This window comes from Hippichthys cyanospilos, chromosome 6 (genome assembly GCF_059441005.1).
Source record: "Hippichthys cyanospilos isolate Australia breed blue-spotted pipefish chromosome 6, RoL_Hcya_1.0, whole genome shotgun sequence".
In the NCBI taxonomy this organism is placed as follows: domain Eukaryota; kingdom Metazoa; phylum Chordata; class Actinopteri; order Syngnathiformes; family Syngnathidae; genus Hippichthys; species Hippichthys cyanospilos.
This window is the reverse complement of record NC_142374.1, coordinates 9,728,893-9,745,522: the sequence shown is the minus strand read 5'-3', so window position 1 is coordinate 9,745,522 and position 16,630 is coordinate 9,728,893. Positions and strand designations below refer to the sequence as shown.

General features: G+C 38.0%; 1 protein-coding gene across 3 annotated transcripts in view; it reads right to left on the bottom strand.

The window, feature by feature from the left end:
• Positions 1-16,630, bottom strand: part of mical3a (microtubule associated monooxygenase, calponin and LIM domain containing 3a) — a 71,115-nt gene that overhangs the window by 53,120 nt on the left and 1,365 nt on the right. For all 3 annotated transcript variants that reach the window (XM_088417845.1, XM_088417846.1, XM_088417847.1), the window contains exons 2-7: positions 2,278-2,691; positions 1,714-1,921; positions 1,489-1,605; positions 1,314-1,415; positions 549-704; positions 149-249 (exon numbers count right to left, since the gene is read on the bottom strand). In XM_088417845.1, the coding sequence (XP_088273971.1) occupies positions 149-249; positions 549-704; positions 1,314-1,415; positions 1,489-1,605; positions 1,714-1,921; positions 2,278-2,556 (963 nt within the window). In that variant the 5' untranslated portion in view covers positions 2,557-2,691. The remainder of the gene's footprint in view (positions 1-148; positions 250-548; positions 705-1,313; positions 1,416-1,488; positions 1,606-1,713; positions 1,922-2,277; positions 2,692-16,630) is intronic.

Here is a 16,630-nt window from a genome sequence, read left to right as displayed (position 1 = left end):
GCTGTATTGGAAACAGTGAGGACTGAAAGAATGAAACAGTGAAAGCCAGTACGTACGTAAAGCTACTGTGTACTAGACCGTTTTAATGATATTTGAAAATTCTCTTTCACAAAGAGGCAACACACACGTCAGCTTTTTGATTACTCACATGCAGAATGACTCCTTTCTCTAACAGGCTTTGTTTTTTGGCAGTCATCACAAAATAGTGTGTGTCATCCTTGTAGTAGACAATGTTTTCCAGGTCAATACCTAAAAAAAAACAATTGAAAAAGAAGTGTTACATACCAAACACAAAACGTTTCCCCGTTGCAGCAGCAGACTGCTTTGCCTTCGGCGGAGAACGAAAAGCAATTATGTGAAACAAAGCACAACAGTGCTCCGGGAACATTGTCACGTCAGCAAAACTTGGACAAAATTGGTATCAAAGCTTTATAATTGGACTGACAAATTGGGCCGGGTGAGCAGAGATGAATGAGAGCTGAAGATCTGATCACAAAAACCAAGTTACATTCTTCTCGACAAAATGGGACATTTTCAGCAATTTGCACCTGTCGCTTCTCTGAGGTCTTGAAAGAATTTCTGATTGAAGATGAAGGCCACTCCGCTGATTTCTTCAACCTTAGCCTCCGCTGTTGTGTTCCTGTTGATGAAATTAGCTGTGATGGCGATTGCAAGTTTGCCACGGAACTCCTTACGTCGAAACCCTGGACGACAAAGCAGATTAGCATCTTAGAGCGAGCTGCAACATTACAACATATTTTGTTTATTTGTATATTTCTTTTTTCATATCACAACGCTCTTAAAATTTATTGCAAACATACATACATAACAAGAAAATAAAGTCTACTCTGATCTTATTCAGCCAGAGTCCTTGAACACTATTACCATGACAAAGAAAGCTCTCCAAAACCACCCCACCCCACACCCCAAAAATAATGAAAAAATAACGCATTCTTGTGAAGTCATTAACATTGCATTGTCAATGACAGAAAGGTTTGAATGACAGACTGGTTTATATAGAAAAATAAAAAAAAGATAAATCCACTAAGGAGTGATGAATGGTATTGATTTACAGAAAAATATGTAATTGACCAAATTTAGAAATAGATTTGGGTCCACCAAATTATGTAGCAGCTAAATGCACAAATTAAAGCGGTGTACAAATTGGGGTGAGAAAGTACACAAATTACAGGTATTCGTTTGAAAATGACACACACATTTAAGTCCTAAATTAGGCAAGAATAATGCTGCCACCTGTATTTTCTTAAGGATTATGTGCTCTTAGCTGAAAGAAAAGGGAGAAGCCAGCTCACCTGGCAGTGTGTTTCTCCTTCCATCCGCCCCAATGATCACATCAAACTCCAATTCATTGACAGGGTGTGTCCTGGGATGGACCTCGGCCCTCCAGCCTATCCCTGTAAATCGCATAGAACATTGCAGAGCTTGCCTTCATCCAAAACACGGTTTGCTTTATGACATTTGACCCACTTTCACTTTCTTGGTCCTCAGGAGGTTCAATAAGCCCTTTGAACTCTACATTGACATGGATTTCAATGCCCAGGAGAAGAGCCACTTTGAGCAGCATGAGTTGAAGCTGACGAATACCTACAAAACAATGACACAATCCCTCTTTCAAGCACATGGAATCAAGTCAAATTAGTCAGATACTTCAAAACGTGAGTGGACATTCACATTGTGCTCTCAGCAACTTACTGATATGATCAATTGCACCGGCGCAGAACTTCCCATAAAACTTCTTGGCCCCAAGACCCCTGAGGTCCTGAATGGTGAAGGGCCAAAGGTGGAGAACGTTGTTCCTGGAGAAGGCATCCCTCTTCTCCAACAGCACCACTTTGGCACCAAGGAAGGCGAGCTCGATGGCTGTTCGTAAGCCACATGGTCCAGCGCCAATGATCAGACACTAATGTCCAACCGAAAATAAAACAATCTTAGCTTGGGTATCATTTAGCATCAGCAGAAATACAGACAAAGAAGCCTTACCCATCATTAGGGTATTGTAACCCAAAAAGGAGGTAGGATTTATGAATATTTTTTTTTAACTAAAGTATATTAGTTACATTTAGTTTTGGCCTCTGTGTTCACTGTATAGTATGTACATATTCTGGTGAGCATTTTTGTCATGGGATGAGATCAAACTTGGGTAAGGAGGTGGAAAAAAATCTGGATAAACATTGTGGATGTTGAGAAAAAAAATCCCAGCCATCTAATAGTTTGAGAAATCACTTATTACGGTAGTGCTTGAAATGTGAGAGGTACCTTTGAGTTGGTACAGGCACGGCCCTTCTTATACTCCTTCTGGCTGGCCCTCTTGTCTAACTTGGCCCAAAGTGCTTTGGCCTTCCAGTAGTTCAGTTTGGATTTAAGCCTGTGGTAGAAGACCCTGTACTCGGTGGGCTTGACGTCCAAGTGACTACACAGCTCCTGGAAGGCCTTGAGCGTGCCCTTGCATGTGCTTGCCTGGACAAAATTGTCAAACAGGACATGGGACTGATTGACTCCTTCTCCTCCAGTTGCGCTGATGCCTCCATCCCCCATGGTCCAGACTCACACAAGGCTGAGAGGGCCCTTCAACCCCCCTACAGGGGTCTTTGGGTCCAGCCACAACCCTGTATGACCACAGTTTCTCCCTCCAGTGGAAGGTTCTAACTCTCTGCTACAGGCGTTCTCATTCTGTCAAAAAAAAAAAAAAAAGAATGAATATAAATCATCAATAAAAGTTTGGACATGTAGTACCACATGGGTCAAAATCACAAGCTGGAGTCTAGAAAGGCTGAGAGAGAATCAGTCAACTTTCCATTAGCCAGATAAATTAAATGAGTAAATCAATACAAACAGAAACAAAACACCACATTTCTAATGTTTTTGGTGGAAGAACAAAACACATCACCAATCTGTGTGATTTGGTGAAATTGTGCTCTCTATTAAGCTTGGTGAAAAAAAAAAAAGAAGATAATTGGACATCTGTCCATCACACATATATGAAGTGACAACTCAAGAAAACTAGGCGTTATTGTCATCTTGCAACTATACTATCTCCTCAAGGAACTCTAACAACTAAATCAACCAGTAAGACAAACAATTAACATTAATATAATATTAAGGGCCTTACGATAAACTGGCATGTCATTGTAAAAACCCCCTTCTGTGTCTAGGATTAGAAGCATCAGACAGAGGGAGGACTCTGAACCTGCACAAAACCAGACAGGATACACACAGGCAACTGTAGGCACCCAAGTGTGGCAGACAGACACACACTAGACTGCAATCCACCCACATACACTGTACAGAGCCATCTGCCTCATCATAAAATCAAATAGGACTGGGCATTTAAACAAAAATTATATTATGATTTCACCTTTGGCTTTTCACAATCTTAAACACATGATCAAAAAAAAGTTATTATTGTGATGAATTATTAATGATGCAGTATCAGTATGCGTATGCAACATCTTACATAAAGCCAAATTCGGTTATTAAAAGGCCACATATTATGCCAAATCCTACTGACATTTTGAGAAACAAATATAACCCCGTGTCAATACTAGCTGCCATATAGTTGACCACATTGCCAACAATAATCACTTACATAACACTGGTGGAGGTGATCAGCAATTAGATCAGGAAATGTCTGCTTAGGAGCCCACAAAGTAACTTGCACAGCAGGTTGCATGTAATCCCCGCCCCATCAATAATAAGGTTTTGGCTTTAGGGAGACGCCATTAAAGGGTTAATACTGTAATTCGCCAACTATAGGACACACCTGCATATAGGACCCATCCTCAGTTTTAGGGTCAAATTATGGTATTTTCTAGTTTGCCATGTATAGGTCGCACCACAACTTTGGTGACAATATAGGAAAAAAAAGAAACATAGCAAAACAGAATAAATCTCACCCTTGCAAGTTTGTCCTATTTTCTTGTGTTCATTTACGTAAATTACATATTTGTTGCGAGTTAAGTGTGTTCCCGATTTCCCACATTGTGAGCGGTCATTGAACGCTAGGCTAGTGTAACGTTGAATGAGCTCGAAGCAGTTGTTTTTCCTTTTCCTTGCGATGCAGTTTGAGTTTATTTTGCCATAAATACATGAAGTTGCACACTATCCGTGTTCAACCAAGTTTAGAATTGTGTGCATATGCCAAAGGACACAATTAATGTAAGAAACGTGTCCATTGGAATAACTATTCCTGTTCTCTAAACCAGTGTTTTTCAACACTGGTGTGCCGCAAGATATTGTCAGGTGTGCCGTGGGAAATTATCCTATTTTTGTGCCTGCGCGTTCTCATGCCTGCCAGAGTAATCATGTAAAGCTCATCCATACCAGTAGGTAGCAGCAGCTGCAGCAGGTAGCTAATTGCCTTGTGCTTGGAGAAAAGTGAATTAGTGACGAATCAATGCAACGGCATATGGCGTTGACAGTGGACAGCAGGATGACAGTAAAAGTGGTGGATAAGGTTTCGAAGGAAAAATGCTGACTCAGAACAGGACCCCAGAAAACATCTCTAGCTAGATGAAGGCCCTAGTATGAGTGGAGGTCAAAGAAAGCAAAGACAGAGATGTTTAACAAAGTTTCTGCCTCAAGATAAAACAATGAAAGCTATGTTTCATTTGGATTTACCGGAAACGAAAAGGGAACAACTCCATTGTGCGTTTTATGTGGTGAAAAGCTCTTTAACAGCATGATAGTCCCAAAATTTTAAACGCCAACTTAAAACAAAACATCCTTCACATAAAAAAAATAAAAAAAATATGTGGAGAATGCCGTTGACCTGCGTGAACACACGAAGAAGCAAGCAACTTGCATGTGAAAAACTACCAAGGTAAACAAGAGAGCGCTTATAGCTAGCTACCACGTCGCTGAATGTGTAGCTAAATTAAAAAGGTCCACACTGTTGCAAAGAAATTGATACTTCCTGCCTTCAAAGCAATTGTAAATGAGATGCTTGGACCTGAAGAGGCTAAAGAAATAGCCAAAGTGCCTCTCTCAGATAACACAACTTCCAAACATATTGATGACAAGTCTGCAGACAACGAAAGTGTGGTTTTGGACAACATCCGCATCAGTAATAAATTTGTGTTGCAACTTGATGAGTCTACTGATATAAGTAAAAACGAAAGAGAATGACTGAGGTCAGAGGAAGAAGAGCTTCGTGTGTGTCTTTTCGATTATTTTCGATCAAATACTGCTCTGTGTTCATCCAAATAGGCCGAGATTTCACACTGAGTATAAAAATGCAGGATTATAAGGTACTTTTTTTCTTGGTTTTTATTTGATTCCTATTCAAGCTGTGATAATATAATGTCATTCTTCAATGAAAAAACAACACAAAAACAAATAAACACTCATGTTAATAATATAACCCTCATATTGTTCATATAAGCTTTTTTCCACAATTTCAGTTGGTGGTGTGCCGCGAGATTTTTTTCAATGAAAGAAATTTCCAAATTATGTACACATTTTTTAAAGACTTAATATCTCTCAAAATAGTAAAGCTATGATAGTTTTGAGACATTCTGATATACAGGCTCTGAGATTTTGAGTGCAGATTCTGATATAAAGGTTCAGAATGCATTGATATAATTAATATCTTACAGGTCTGTAGCTACAATGAATAATAAATAGAAATAATAAATGTGTTGACTGAATGGACGGATTTTTAAACATGCAGCACATTGGAGGCATTTGGATTGCATCTGTCTACATGAGGTTTGTGAGTGTTTTTTGTATTTACTATCAACAGTGCTTGAGAAGGACACTCTTACACAAACACATACACCACATGGAACGTCACGTAACTATATCTCTGCTAAGATCTCAGTGAGGTCATCGTTAGCACATCCTGATAGGCCTTGCTGTTCGAGCTCATTAAGTCAAGGGTTGTGCAGCTGTAATGATAATAAAGGCTATCCATCCATCCAAACATTTTGCAATGGTTTCACCAGCACAACAAAAGGTCTGTGTACAACTGTACAAGACATACCTTACAGAAAAGACAATGCTTGCAGTGCTTTGCTGATCTGAAATTTAAATTTAGAACAGGAAAAAGTAATACAAAAAAATAACAAAAAATCTAAATTAAAGAAGCAAATGTTTTAAGGGCACCCCTTAAATCGTGCTTGGTTGCACCAGTGCAAAACCAATTTCTTTTTCAGTTGCAACATTGTTAGGTTCGAGTGCCTGAGCAGTGGGCACACATGAGTGCATCCTGCAGCCCCTTATAAACAGCATCAGCATAAATGATAAACAATCTTATCAGCGTTTTTTATTTGTGTACAATATCAAGCCAAGAGCTGCATAATTGGGCAAAATGATCATTTTTTTTTAATCAATATCTTAACCACAGTTATTAACGACAATTACTCATGTTAAGAAAAATGACTACATTTTTCTGTACTTTGATAACAACAAGTAAACGTTTTTAGTGCAAAAGTAAATTTTACAATGAAAAATGAACATTTTTGAATAAGTTATAGTGAAAAAAAAATACTGTAAATTTTAAAAAAGACCTAAGGCTATCTGAATAAAAATGATATTACCTTATTGAACGTAGGCATTAGCTTATCACCTTGATAATCCTCATCTCCAATTAGTGATGTACATTCTTCTGATTGACTCAGCAGAGTTCCTGCTTGGTGCAAGTTATTTATGCTACTTAATTATGCCTTGCAATCACTCCCTGATGGTCGGATGACGATGGATTCAGAAAGTGTTTATCAATAAATTTCTTCATTTCATAAACCGGATCAAAATAAGAATACTGTGCTCATAGTTGAAGGCATGTTTTGAGCAGGTGCAAACGGCAAAGCAAGTGAATGTCAATAAAGGTCGAAGGTGATCAAATGATAAACTATTACCTAGAAGTTACAAATACAATTAATGTAATTGGCTCATATCTTCAAACCCCTATCACCCAGCAGGAAGGCTTTTCGCATTCAAAAAAGAAAAAGTTGTTGGCAATGATCCTTTTTCACAAATTATTAATGATATAATGTTGACATTTGAACGTTGGCATAATGCAGCACTTCAAAACGTAGCCTTTGAACTCTCAACATGTGCCCTAGATGACATTTGACTGAGATTGATTCTTCAAGCATCACTCCATCCAGAGTAAATAGTGATACGGAATATTTAAACTGTTTTTTTGCATCCAATCTCAAATCACAACAAATATAATAACAGCTAGAGCCAAGAAAATGGCTATATTCAGCCTTATTTGGAATTGTAAGAGCAAGTATGGCAACTATGTAGCAAAAAATGACTGAACCACAAGAGGAATGCAGCAAGTATGCTGGAACACTAACACACAGGGCTATTGCTATCAATAGAACAGACTGCTTGCACTCTTTTGTTTATGCATGTGGGTTGCTGTGTTACTCACTTGAATTAGCTCAATGCACAGTTATGGATCTGGCTACCCTAACACTCCAACCCACTGAACTAGGATGTGTAACGTAAGACTATATGTAAGTTATGCAACAAAGACAAAACCTAAATTAGACTTTGGATAAATATTTAAGAAAAAAAGTAATGAGACTGCAACATGCATTGTGGACAGAGCCTCGAGCTAACATTTTTTTAACATTTTTTTTTATTAGAACTGTTCAAACACTTTGACATTAAACAGCAAGTATCAATACAAGGTATCAAAATTCAGGCAATACCTGGCCTATTTTCAAGGTGTTGGCACTCACAAAACCGGTATCACCGACACTGGTATTGACCCTCTTGTTTGGGTACCAGTATTGGGTATTGATTGATATCGGGAGGGACAATCACGTCAGTTTTCCCAGAACCGTTAAAAACCCCTCCAAACCTTAAACTGGTTGCCAGTCAATCATAGGGCACAGGAAGTCTAACAGCCATCCATTCTCACAAACACACTTAGGGACAATTTAGCGTTGATACGTATCATGCAGATTTTTTGGAATGTGGGAGGAAAGCGAAGTACCCGTAGGAAAGCCATGCAGGCAAACAGAACAAGCCAACGCCACACAGGCAGGTCAGAGCCAGAATCGAACACATAACCCCCACATGTGAGGCGGACGTTAAAACCTGTCTGCTACCATACTGCCCTTCAAAGACATTATCATTAAAAAAAAAAAAAAAAAAGCATTAGAGAATGCTGTGCATTCATAATCCAAATGGCTACCCTGTGAACGAAAAACAAATAAAAACAGCCTCTGTGTTACACTGTATGAAAATGCTGGCAGACACTCTCTTACAGGCACTCCACCAAGCTGTTCTTTGTTGACTATACTGGCAATATAGATTCAGAGGTTCAAAGACACTTTATTATCACATGTATAGTAATGTGCGCTTACAATATTTACATTCTATCAGCAGGGGCTAAAAATCGGTAACTAAAAATCACATCTGCCCCCTGCAATAGTTTCTGAACAAAGGATATCGACCTAGCCACAAAAGGGGAGAAAGAGACTGGCGATGGCCTACAACATGATTGTGAATGAAAGACCGTCTGATATTCTGATTGGTTACTTTGAGGTTAAACATGCTTATGCCAAAGGCCATGCATTTCCATATAAACCTGTAGTAATAATGGAAAACAATAATTTTACCAAATCAGAGAGTAAGCAGGGGTTCACTGTACAGATATATGTGCCAGTTTCATTTAAAGCATGTACTATATGTATGGCTGTCTCTATCAAATATTTTTAGAATCAATTTCTATCAATCAATCAAAAATCTGATAGAATTTTAGTTTAGTATTCCTAAGTACTGTTTGAGAATCAATTATTGTTCATACAGTATTTTTAGAGGAGTGAGAATCAATTATTGTTCATACAGTATTTTTAGAGGAGTATAGTGATTTAAAAAGTTAAACAAATCAAACCTACAAAAAATAAATTATGTAAGCATTTATTAGAAAAAAATCTTATCTGCATACCTGTTATGCTTTCTTGGTAATTGAAAACATTTGTGTTTTGTCTTTTAAAATTACAGAAAATAAACTACCGCTTTTGTTTGTCTTTTGTTGCAATGATTTTTGCAAATAAACTTTCTATTTTCAAAAAGAAAGTGATTCCATGGGTTCTCAACCTTTTTCAGTGATGTGCCTTGTGAAAATGTGTTTTCAGCAATACCTCTTAATCACTACAAAGCATTTTGGGGTTAAAAAAAAGAGGCTGAAAACATGCCATCAGTGTCTGATTTATTAAAGTTTAGAAACAAAATAATAATCAACAAAAAGGGTCCTCTTTCGGATCATGAAAGAGATGAGTTATCAAAAAGAAATAACAATGAATATTTCTCCAGCAAAAATAATCAACAAAGTGTCCTACCTGTTCTTAAAAAAAAAAGAAAAAACTATAAATAAATATTTGTCCACAGAAAAATACGAAACATTAAGTGTCCCTTTTTGGGATTATATATCTAATATAATCTGTTCACAAAAAAAATCATTATTTTAATTATTAATAAATATTCCTCCCCAAAAAAAAATCAACAAAAAGAGACGGTCCTGCTCTCAAAAATAAATAAATACATATTCACCCGCAGAACAAGATTACACAAAGCATCCTCTTTTGGGATTAAAGTAGATATCTGTAAATGAGCTACTAACTTTATTAATAAATAATTAAACAAAAACAAAAAAATCAACAAAGTGTCAGACCTGTTCGCAAAAGAAAGAGTTACAGATAAATTCGTCCACAAAAAGATATTCCATTTTAAATGTCCTCTGTCAAACCATTTTAGTATGTGGGAGAATCTGGCTTTTTAAAATAAAATTGAATAACCTACTGAACATTAAAAAAAATTATGACCCTATATTATGTTTTATGAACTTGTAGTTTCATGAAACATTTCATTTGTTCAATAATTATTATTAAAGGATATTTGCATGTTAGCTTTATTTAAGATCTCGAGTACCCCCTGGGGTTCCTTCAAGTAGCCCCAGAGGTACCCGTACCCCCATTTGAGAACCACTGGGCTAAACAATGAATTATAGGAGGAGTATAATCTAGACGCGTTAAACAAATACAAGCTGCTGAAATAAATTTCCTGCGCAAGGTGTCAAGGCTCTCCCTTAAAGATAGGGTGACATGCTCGGTCATCCAGAAGAGACTCGAAATAGAGCCTGGAGAATCTGGTTAGGATGCCTTCCAGACCCCTCCCTGATGAGATGTTCCGCAAGTTTGGCTGTCATCCCTCTTTTTGCCTGAGAACTTTAAAAAAAATAAAATAAAAGTTTGAGTTGTGAACAATATTTATATTGTTACTGCCACTGTCTATGTGCCTCTGCCTTGCATTTGTCTCAGTCTTGTCTGGCCCAATCCCAATACCCTCACTCCCATCCTTGTGGCCCTCAATTTCGTGTTCCCGTCGAGAGTGCAAGTAGGGAGTCCCAATTCTCATAATTTGCTCAGTCGCCTCACTCCATGTCCACCCTTGTTCCGCAAATCAGATGAGCCTACATCCATGGCGACTACACCGAAGCGTATAACCCACATTTCATTGCGGGTTTGACCTGAACAGCTGAAAAACGGCAATGTTAGGGTAACCTTTCACTCGCCCCCTCTCCCTCCCTCCAAAACATATGTCTCATGTCGTCATCAAATTGTTTCAGAAAAGCCTGAAACGTAGAATGATGATGGCTTTGTACATGCCATAATCCTGGCACATCACCAACCCCTATTTCTAATCGGATGCGTGGGGAAAGGAATTTCTTAGATGAAAACATCAGTTTGAACACTGCCAGATATGGAAAGTATGTTATTTATCTCAAAAACGCTACAAGTTTACAAAAAAAAAGCTTTAATCTCATGTATTAATTGCTCCCAATTAAGGGTTGTGGCAGTTTAATGATAAACGACTAAAATACAATTTGACTAGACATTTGGATGTGTCCTGTTGTTCTGTCATGGTAATAACTCACAACGAAAAGTAAACAGTCAATTAATAAGACATTTAACATGATTCAATGCACAACACTAAAACAAAGTGACATCATCTACAGTATATCACTTATGCAATGATCTGGACCAAACATAAATACACATAAAAGGCTGGTGCACATGGACAGCACTGAGGTTAAAGATCCTTTTTTCATCATCCAAGCAATCTTGAAACATGGAGAAAGGGGTCCGAGTCAGAGGACACATTCTTTAGCCAAAGATCGGGTGGATGCAATTGGAAATCCAGGTTACATTCTAAGTCAATAGAGGTCCAAGTCTGATATCTAATACAATCAGTGAAACTTGAAGACCACAACAAGCAAGTCTATAAATATCAGCAGGGCAAAGACATACACTGTGGGCAGGAGTAGTGCAGACTGCCGGGGAAAGTAACAAACCACCTGTTTAGAACCTTCCATATTTAATTCTCTTATACTGTAAAATACAGTTTCCCAATGTGGTATGATGTTACGGCAAGCAAAATTCCTACACATGCTTGCAATGATTTGTTCTATTACTCCATACCTAATATATTTAATTGTGTTGTATACCCCATTCTTTTTCCAGGCTTACAGTCATGTGGTCATGGTCTGAGAACTAACAAAGAGCTAGACGATGTGGCGCTTTAGCAGAAAAATTCAGGTTCATCATTGCCATTCAGACTTCCATTCAGAATCTATAAAGTAGTACCTCAGATGACAAGGTACTATGGAACAGACAAGATTATTCGCTCATTGCTGTTCAGACCAGCAGCAAGGAGGCCCCCAGGCAAATCCACTGGCTAAAGTATGAAGTTGATGTATGATGTGGTCTCTGGATGAGTGAGCGCTCTGGTAGAAAGGAGAAGAATTAATAAGGGAAGCAGATTAATAAGCAAATTAAAAAAATATGAGGCTCCACAGTACTGTATAAATCTGTCAGAATAAAACCTGGCACAATTAATGAAGCATGCCATTTTCAAACTAATTTAGGAATAGGACTTTTAAAGGGGGCAATGTTATTGAAAAGTGATGTTTTATTTACTTGTATACAAATAATTGGGTCTCTATTAAATGTGTAATTACATAACCAAGTAAATCGTTTGTAAGCTGCCTAATTCTGAAAATGTGAAAGCAAGCCGATTCGTATAATGCATTCATTGCGCCAAGTTTTATGACCCATGATTAATTTACTGTAGCAGTTAACATTGGGCAGAGATCAACCATCTGTGGGCAAGCAAACCAGAAACACGATAATGTCCAAGCTAAAACATCCGCTATAAACAAAAGTGAGCACACCGACCACCTCAGATACAACAATATAATTAGGTCTAGTTACTGTCACGTTAGAAACGTTATACACCAGGCAAAAAGTTCTCAGTTAGTATTAGTGAAGAAAAATTATTATGGTGTGTCTCTAATTGTTGAGCAGAGGGTCATCCTCGGAGTGGGGTGGGGTGGGGTGGGGTGGGGTGGGGTGGGGGGGGTTGTAGGGCTCGACCAACTAATCGGCCATCCGATTAAAGTGGCTGCTTGTGCCTTTCAAACATCAGCCAAACATAATTGGCCAATTATGCCTAAAACTGTATCCTTAAATAAAAATAATTAAATTTTTTGATGAAGACCTGTCATTCAAAACGAAGCAAATCTTATTTTTTACAAGCAATGATAATAGGGGAGCAATGTAAAAATAATTTGTCTATTACAAATAAATCTGTATCCTTAAATACAGATCATGAAATTTAGTGCTGAGGTCATTCTGTGGACCTGTCATTCAAAGCAAATTTTGAGAAGCAACCATTCATGCACCCGATCACACCAACTGTACCTACTGCCTGACTTTTACTTGACTTTGACTTTGAAGTCAGGTGGGATAGGCACCAGCAATGGATGAATGAGTAGAGCTAAGCAATGCCAATAAGTTGTGAAAACAACTGATCTTGATATAACTACTTTACAGAGTCAGTCAAAGTATGTTTGTTTAAACATAAATAGTACATATATCATAAAATACAAAGTGCAACATAACTTTATCTTTAATGGATAAGTCAACCCCAGTTTTTACTGAAATTTGGATGAATTTTACAAAATCAAAATCAAAGTCAAACCCTGAGTTTAGTGGTTACATATCACGGCTGTTCAACTAATACACATCATGGTGTTATTAAAATGACAAAAAGAGAAAGAAAACAATTCTTCATCGTGGATCGTGCAACATACGGTAACCTGGCTGACAAGAAATGCAGGAGTCATTTTAAATTCTTCAGTCATTTAAAAAAAAAGGAAAACACGTTAAGCATTATTTTGCAAAAAAAAAAAAAAATATATATATATATATATATATATATATCATCTCGTTCTTGTGGACTCAATCTGGATTTTTGTTTCGTCGCATCCCTACTGAGTTCTTCACAATATCGCTAACTTATTGTATGTAACTTATTGTACTTTCCCTACAACTCTGGCAAAATCTTTGTAGAAGAATGCATTCCAGCAGTACTCAAATTTAAACCCCCCAAAAAACAAGTGCCCTAAAAAAAATGTTTTTTAAAGCTAAACAAGGAATGATGAAACATCCAAATGGTGCACACAGTGAATGGTTCTAAATAGTGCATGCTTGGTTCCAAATAATCAGTCTCATTCATCACTCACAGAAGGAAACGCACGAATTCTAAGCTCTATTACAGTGTTCAAGGGTCAGGACACTAACAAAATGTAAACAGTCATTGGCCTACTCTCAGGAATGTGCTCAGCTTTATGGCCTATGTTTAACCTGTATGGCACGAGAAATGCTTAGGATGTAAATCTAATTCATATCAAGAGTGAGGGATAATAATTTGATATCTGTGTCGATACCAGTACCATTACTATGTCGAGTATGAAGTTGTTTGTAAAAAGAGAGCAAAATCGACAGTTGGAAACATTTGCAGCCTTAAAAAGAAAAAGACCAGTAACAATGCACAGAAAACACATGATAATTTTAGGCCATGTGTTTTCATTGCGTATAAACTGTATTTTCAAAGATGTGACGTCACCATCCAGCCACAACAAGCATGTCCGAGGTAGGGTCCAGCAAGGCATACCATTCAATGGAAATTAAAATAAGTGCTACATGCAGCATTCAACCATCCATAATGGAATTGTTTTCAAACAATTTCACAAAGGACTATGATAGCAATTCAACTAAAGTTTAAGCTGATCAACAAGGTAAACAAAATTCTCCATTCAATAATTTCTATATTTACTACCAACCAAATTAATGCAGTCAAGGGAAAGCTTGAAATACATAATGTTGGCATGCTGATATTTCTGAAAAAGAGTGTTTAATGTGTGCTCATAGATGTCAATGATGTGCTGCTTTTGAATAAGAATGTACAAAATAGAATTCCTATATTCTCCTAAAATTAATTAACATTGACATGGGATGACTGTAAACTACAGGTGTATGTCAAGAGCCACCATCCATCCATCCATTTTCTATTGACAGTTATCCTCAATAGGGTCGCTAGCTTGCTGGTGCTTATCCCAGCTGACGTAGGGCAGTAAGCAGGGGACACCCAGAACTGGTTGCCAGCCAATTGTAGGGCACACAGGTACAAACAACCATTTGCGAACCCATTGACACCAAAGGAAAATTTAGAGCGGGGGTTCTCAAAGTGGGGTCCGCTGACCCCGGTGTCCGTGAAATAATTTGGGTGTTTTGGAACTGATTTAGTTTATCTTTTAACAGTTGTGCCTTGTTTGGCTTTCTCTTTGATTTTTTGGCACCATGTCTGACCACTGTTCATACTACATTTTATAGGAGCAGTTGCTGTACACACGTGTTGTATTGTTCCTTTCTCTTTGTGAGAGCTGGCCCACAAGTGTCTGTGAATTGTGTTTTCTTAGTTGGAATGTTGTCATTTATGCTAATATTCCCAAAATTTGTTGATTGTTGGTCCAACTTGTGACTCTACATAACATGCTAAATAACGTTAGTATCTATTTTCAGCATGTTATACTGTACAGTATAGTGTTGCCTGTGTTTCGCTCGTTAGCATTTTTGTTTGTACTAGTCAGCAAACCTAAAGCGGCATCTTATATTATAAATGTGTTTTTGACTAAATAATTGGCAGCAACCTTTATGGTGGGGAAGTTGACCCGGTTTATTATAAGGAGGTGTGCAATTTGCAATTTTTATGTTCCAAACTTCAGTATTGCTGAGAAATATCAAATATGCTTGTTGTCAAATTGATTAGGTTGCTGAATAAAAAGTGCTGGTTTGGCTTAACTGATTTTTTGTTTGTTTTGTTTTCGCAAACATCTGCGATGGGAATCCTTGGAAAATGTGCTTCTAAAAGGGGTCCCTGACTCTAAAAAGCTTGAGAACCCATTATTTAGAGCACAGGTGTCGAACTCCGGGCCTCGAGGGCCGATATCCTACATGTTTTCGAACCTTTTCCCTCAGGCACACCTGATTCAAATGATTGGGATCATTTTGAAGCTCCTGCAGAGCTTGCTAATGAGCTAATCATTTGAATCAGGTGTGTTGGGGAAAGAAAACCGGAAAACATGCAGGATGCCGGCCCTCGAGGACTGGAGTTCGACACCTATGATTTAGAGTCTCCAACACACCTGCCATGCATGTTTTTGAATGTGAGAGAAAGCTGGAGTGCCCAGAGAGAACCCATACAGGCTTGGGGAGAATATACGAACTACACCCCGGAAGGCCGGAGCGAGCTGGAATTGAACTTGGGAGTCTAAAGCGGACTTGCGAACCACTCTTCCACCTAGCCTCCTACAGTACTACTCCTCTACAGAAGAAAGAAAGAAAATGGACAAATCTACATTAAGCATTCTTTTTTATACATCAATTTCTTGTGTAATGTCATTCACTTTACTTCATCCATCTTTCATCTTTATTACTTTTATCCTGTCTTCAAGTGTTAAGCCTGTTAAGCCTGGTTTAAGTTTGATGCGTCCGCGAGCTCCACGTGTCAAAAATTGCATTTTGGAGGAGGGGGGAATCACACCCTCTAAGCGGAGTACACGCGAGCCAGATTTTCCGCAGCGTGTATCTTCCGGAATTTCTTTACAAGCGGAAAACATAGCGCACGAACTATTGCTTATTGATTTTTGCCAGTACAAACACCTTTATGATTAAGTTGAAAAGGACTAGCGTGACCTAAATACCGTAAACAACTCTTGGCGAGCGCCAGGTTGGGTAGTGATGAGGAATCGGTTAAAAAATGCTTGGAAGAATTTAGATCATTTGAATCTACAAGGATTCTATACCTCTGTTATAGAGTAGTGTTGTTTGTATGCTGTAGACTCCATTTACTGCCACCTAGAGTATGGGAGAATGTCGTCTGACCGTGGGGGAAAGCCGCGCCGAGTATTGAGTGCTGCAAAATGTGTGCCGATGCGTCACGTATAAGCCAAGCTGGGCTTTTGCGGTGGGCTCGATTTCGCTGTCGTGAATTTGAGTGCAACGCAAATGCAAAAGAAAAAAAATTGTATTATGCAACAGGGGGATTTTTCATTGTATGAGGAAGAAAGAGCAACAGGCTTTAATGTATGGATTTTTTTCACACAGAGGAATTTTTGCACATGCAGGTTTCATTGTAGATGAGTTTTACAAAATATGTCAAGATCTTTCATTTTAATTAGCAGAATTACTTAAACAATCTCTGCTAATGTATTGTGTGTACAGTATGTATTTAAGATGTGATGAAATGC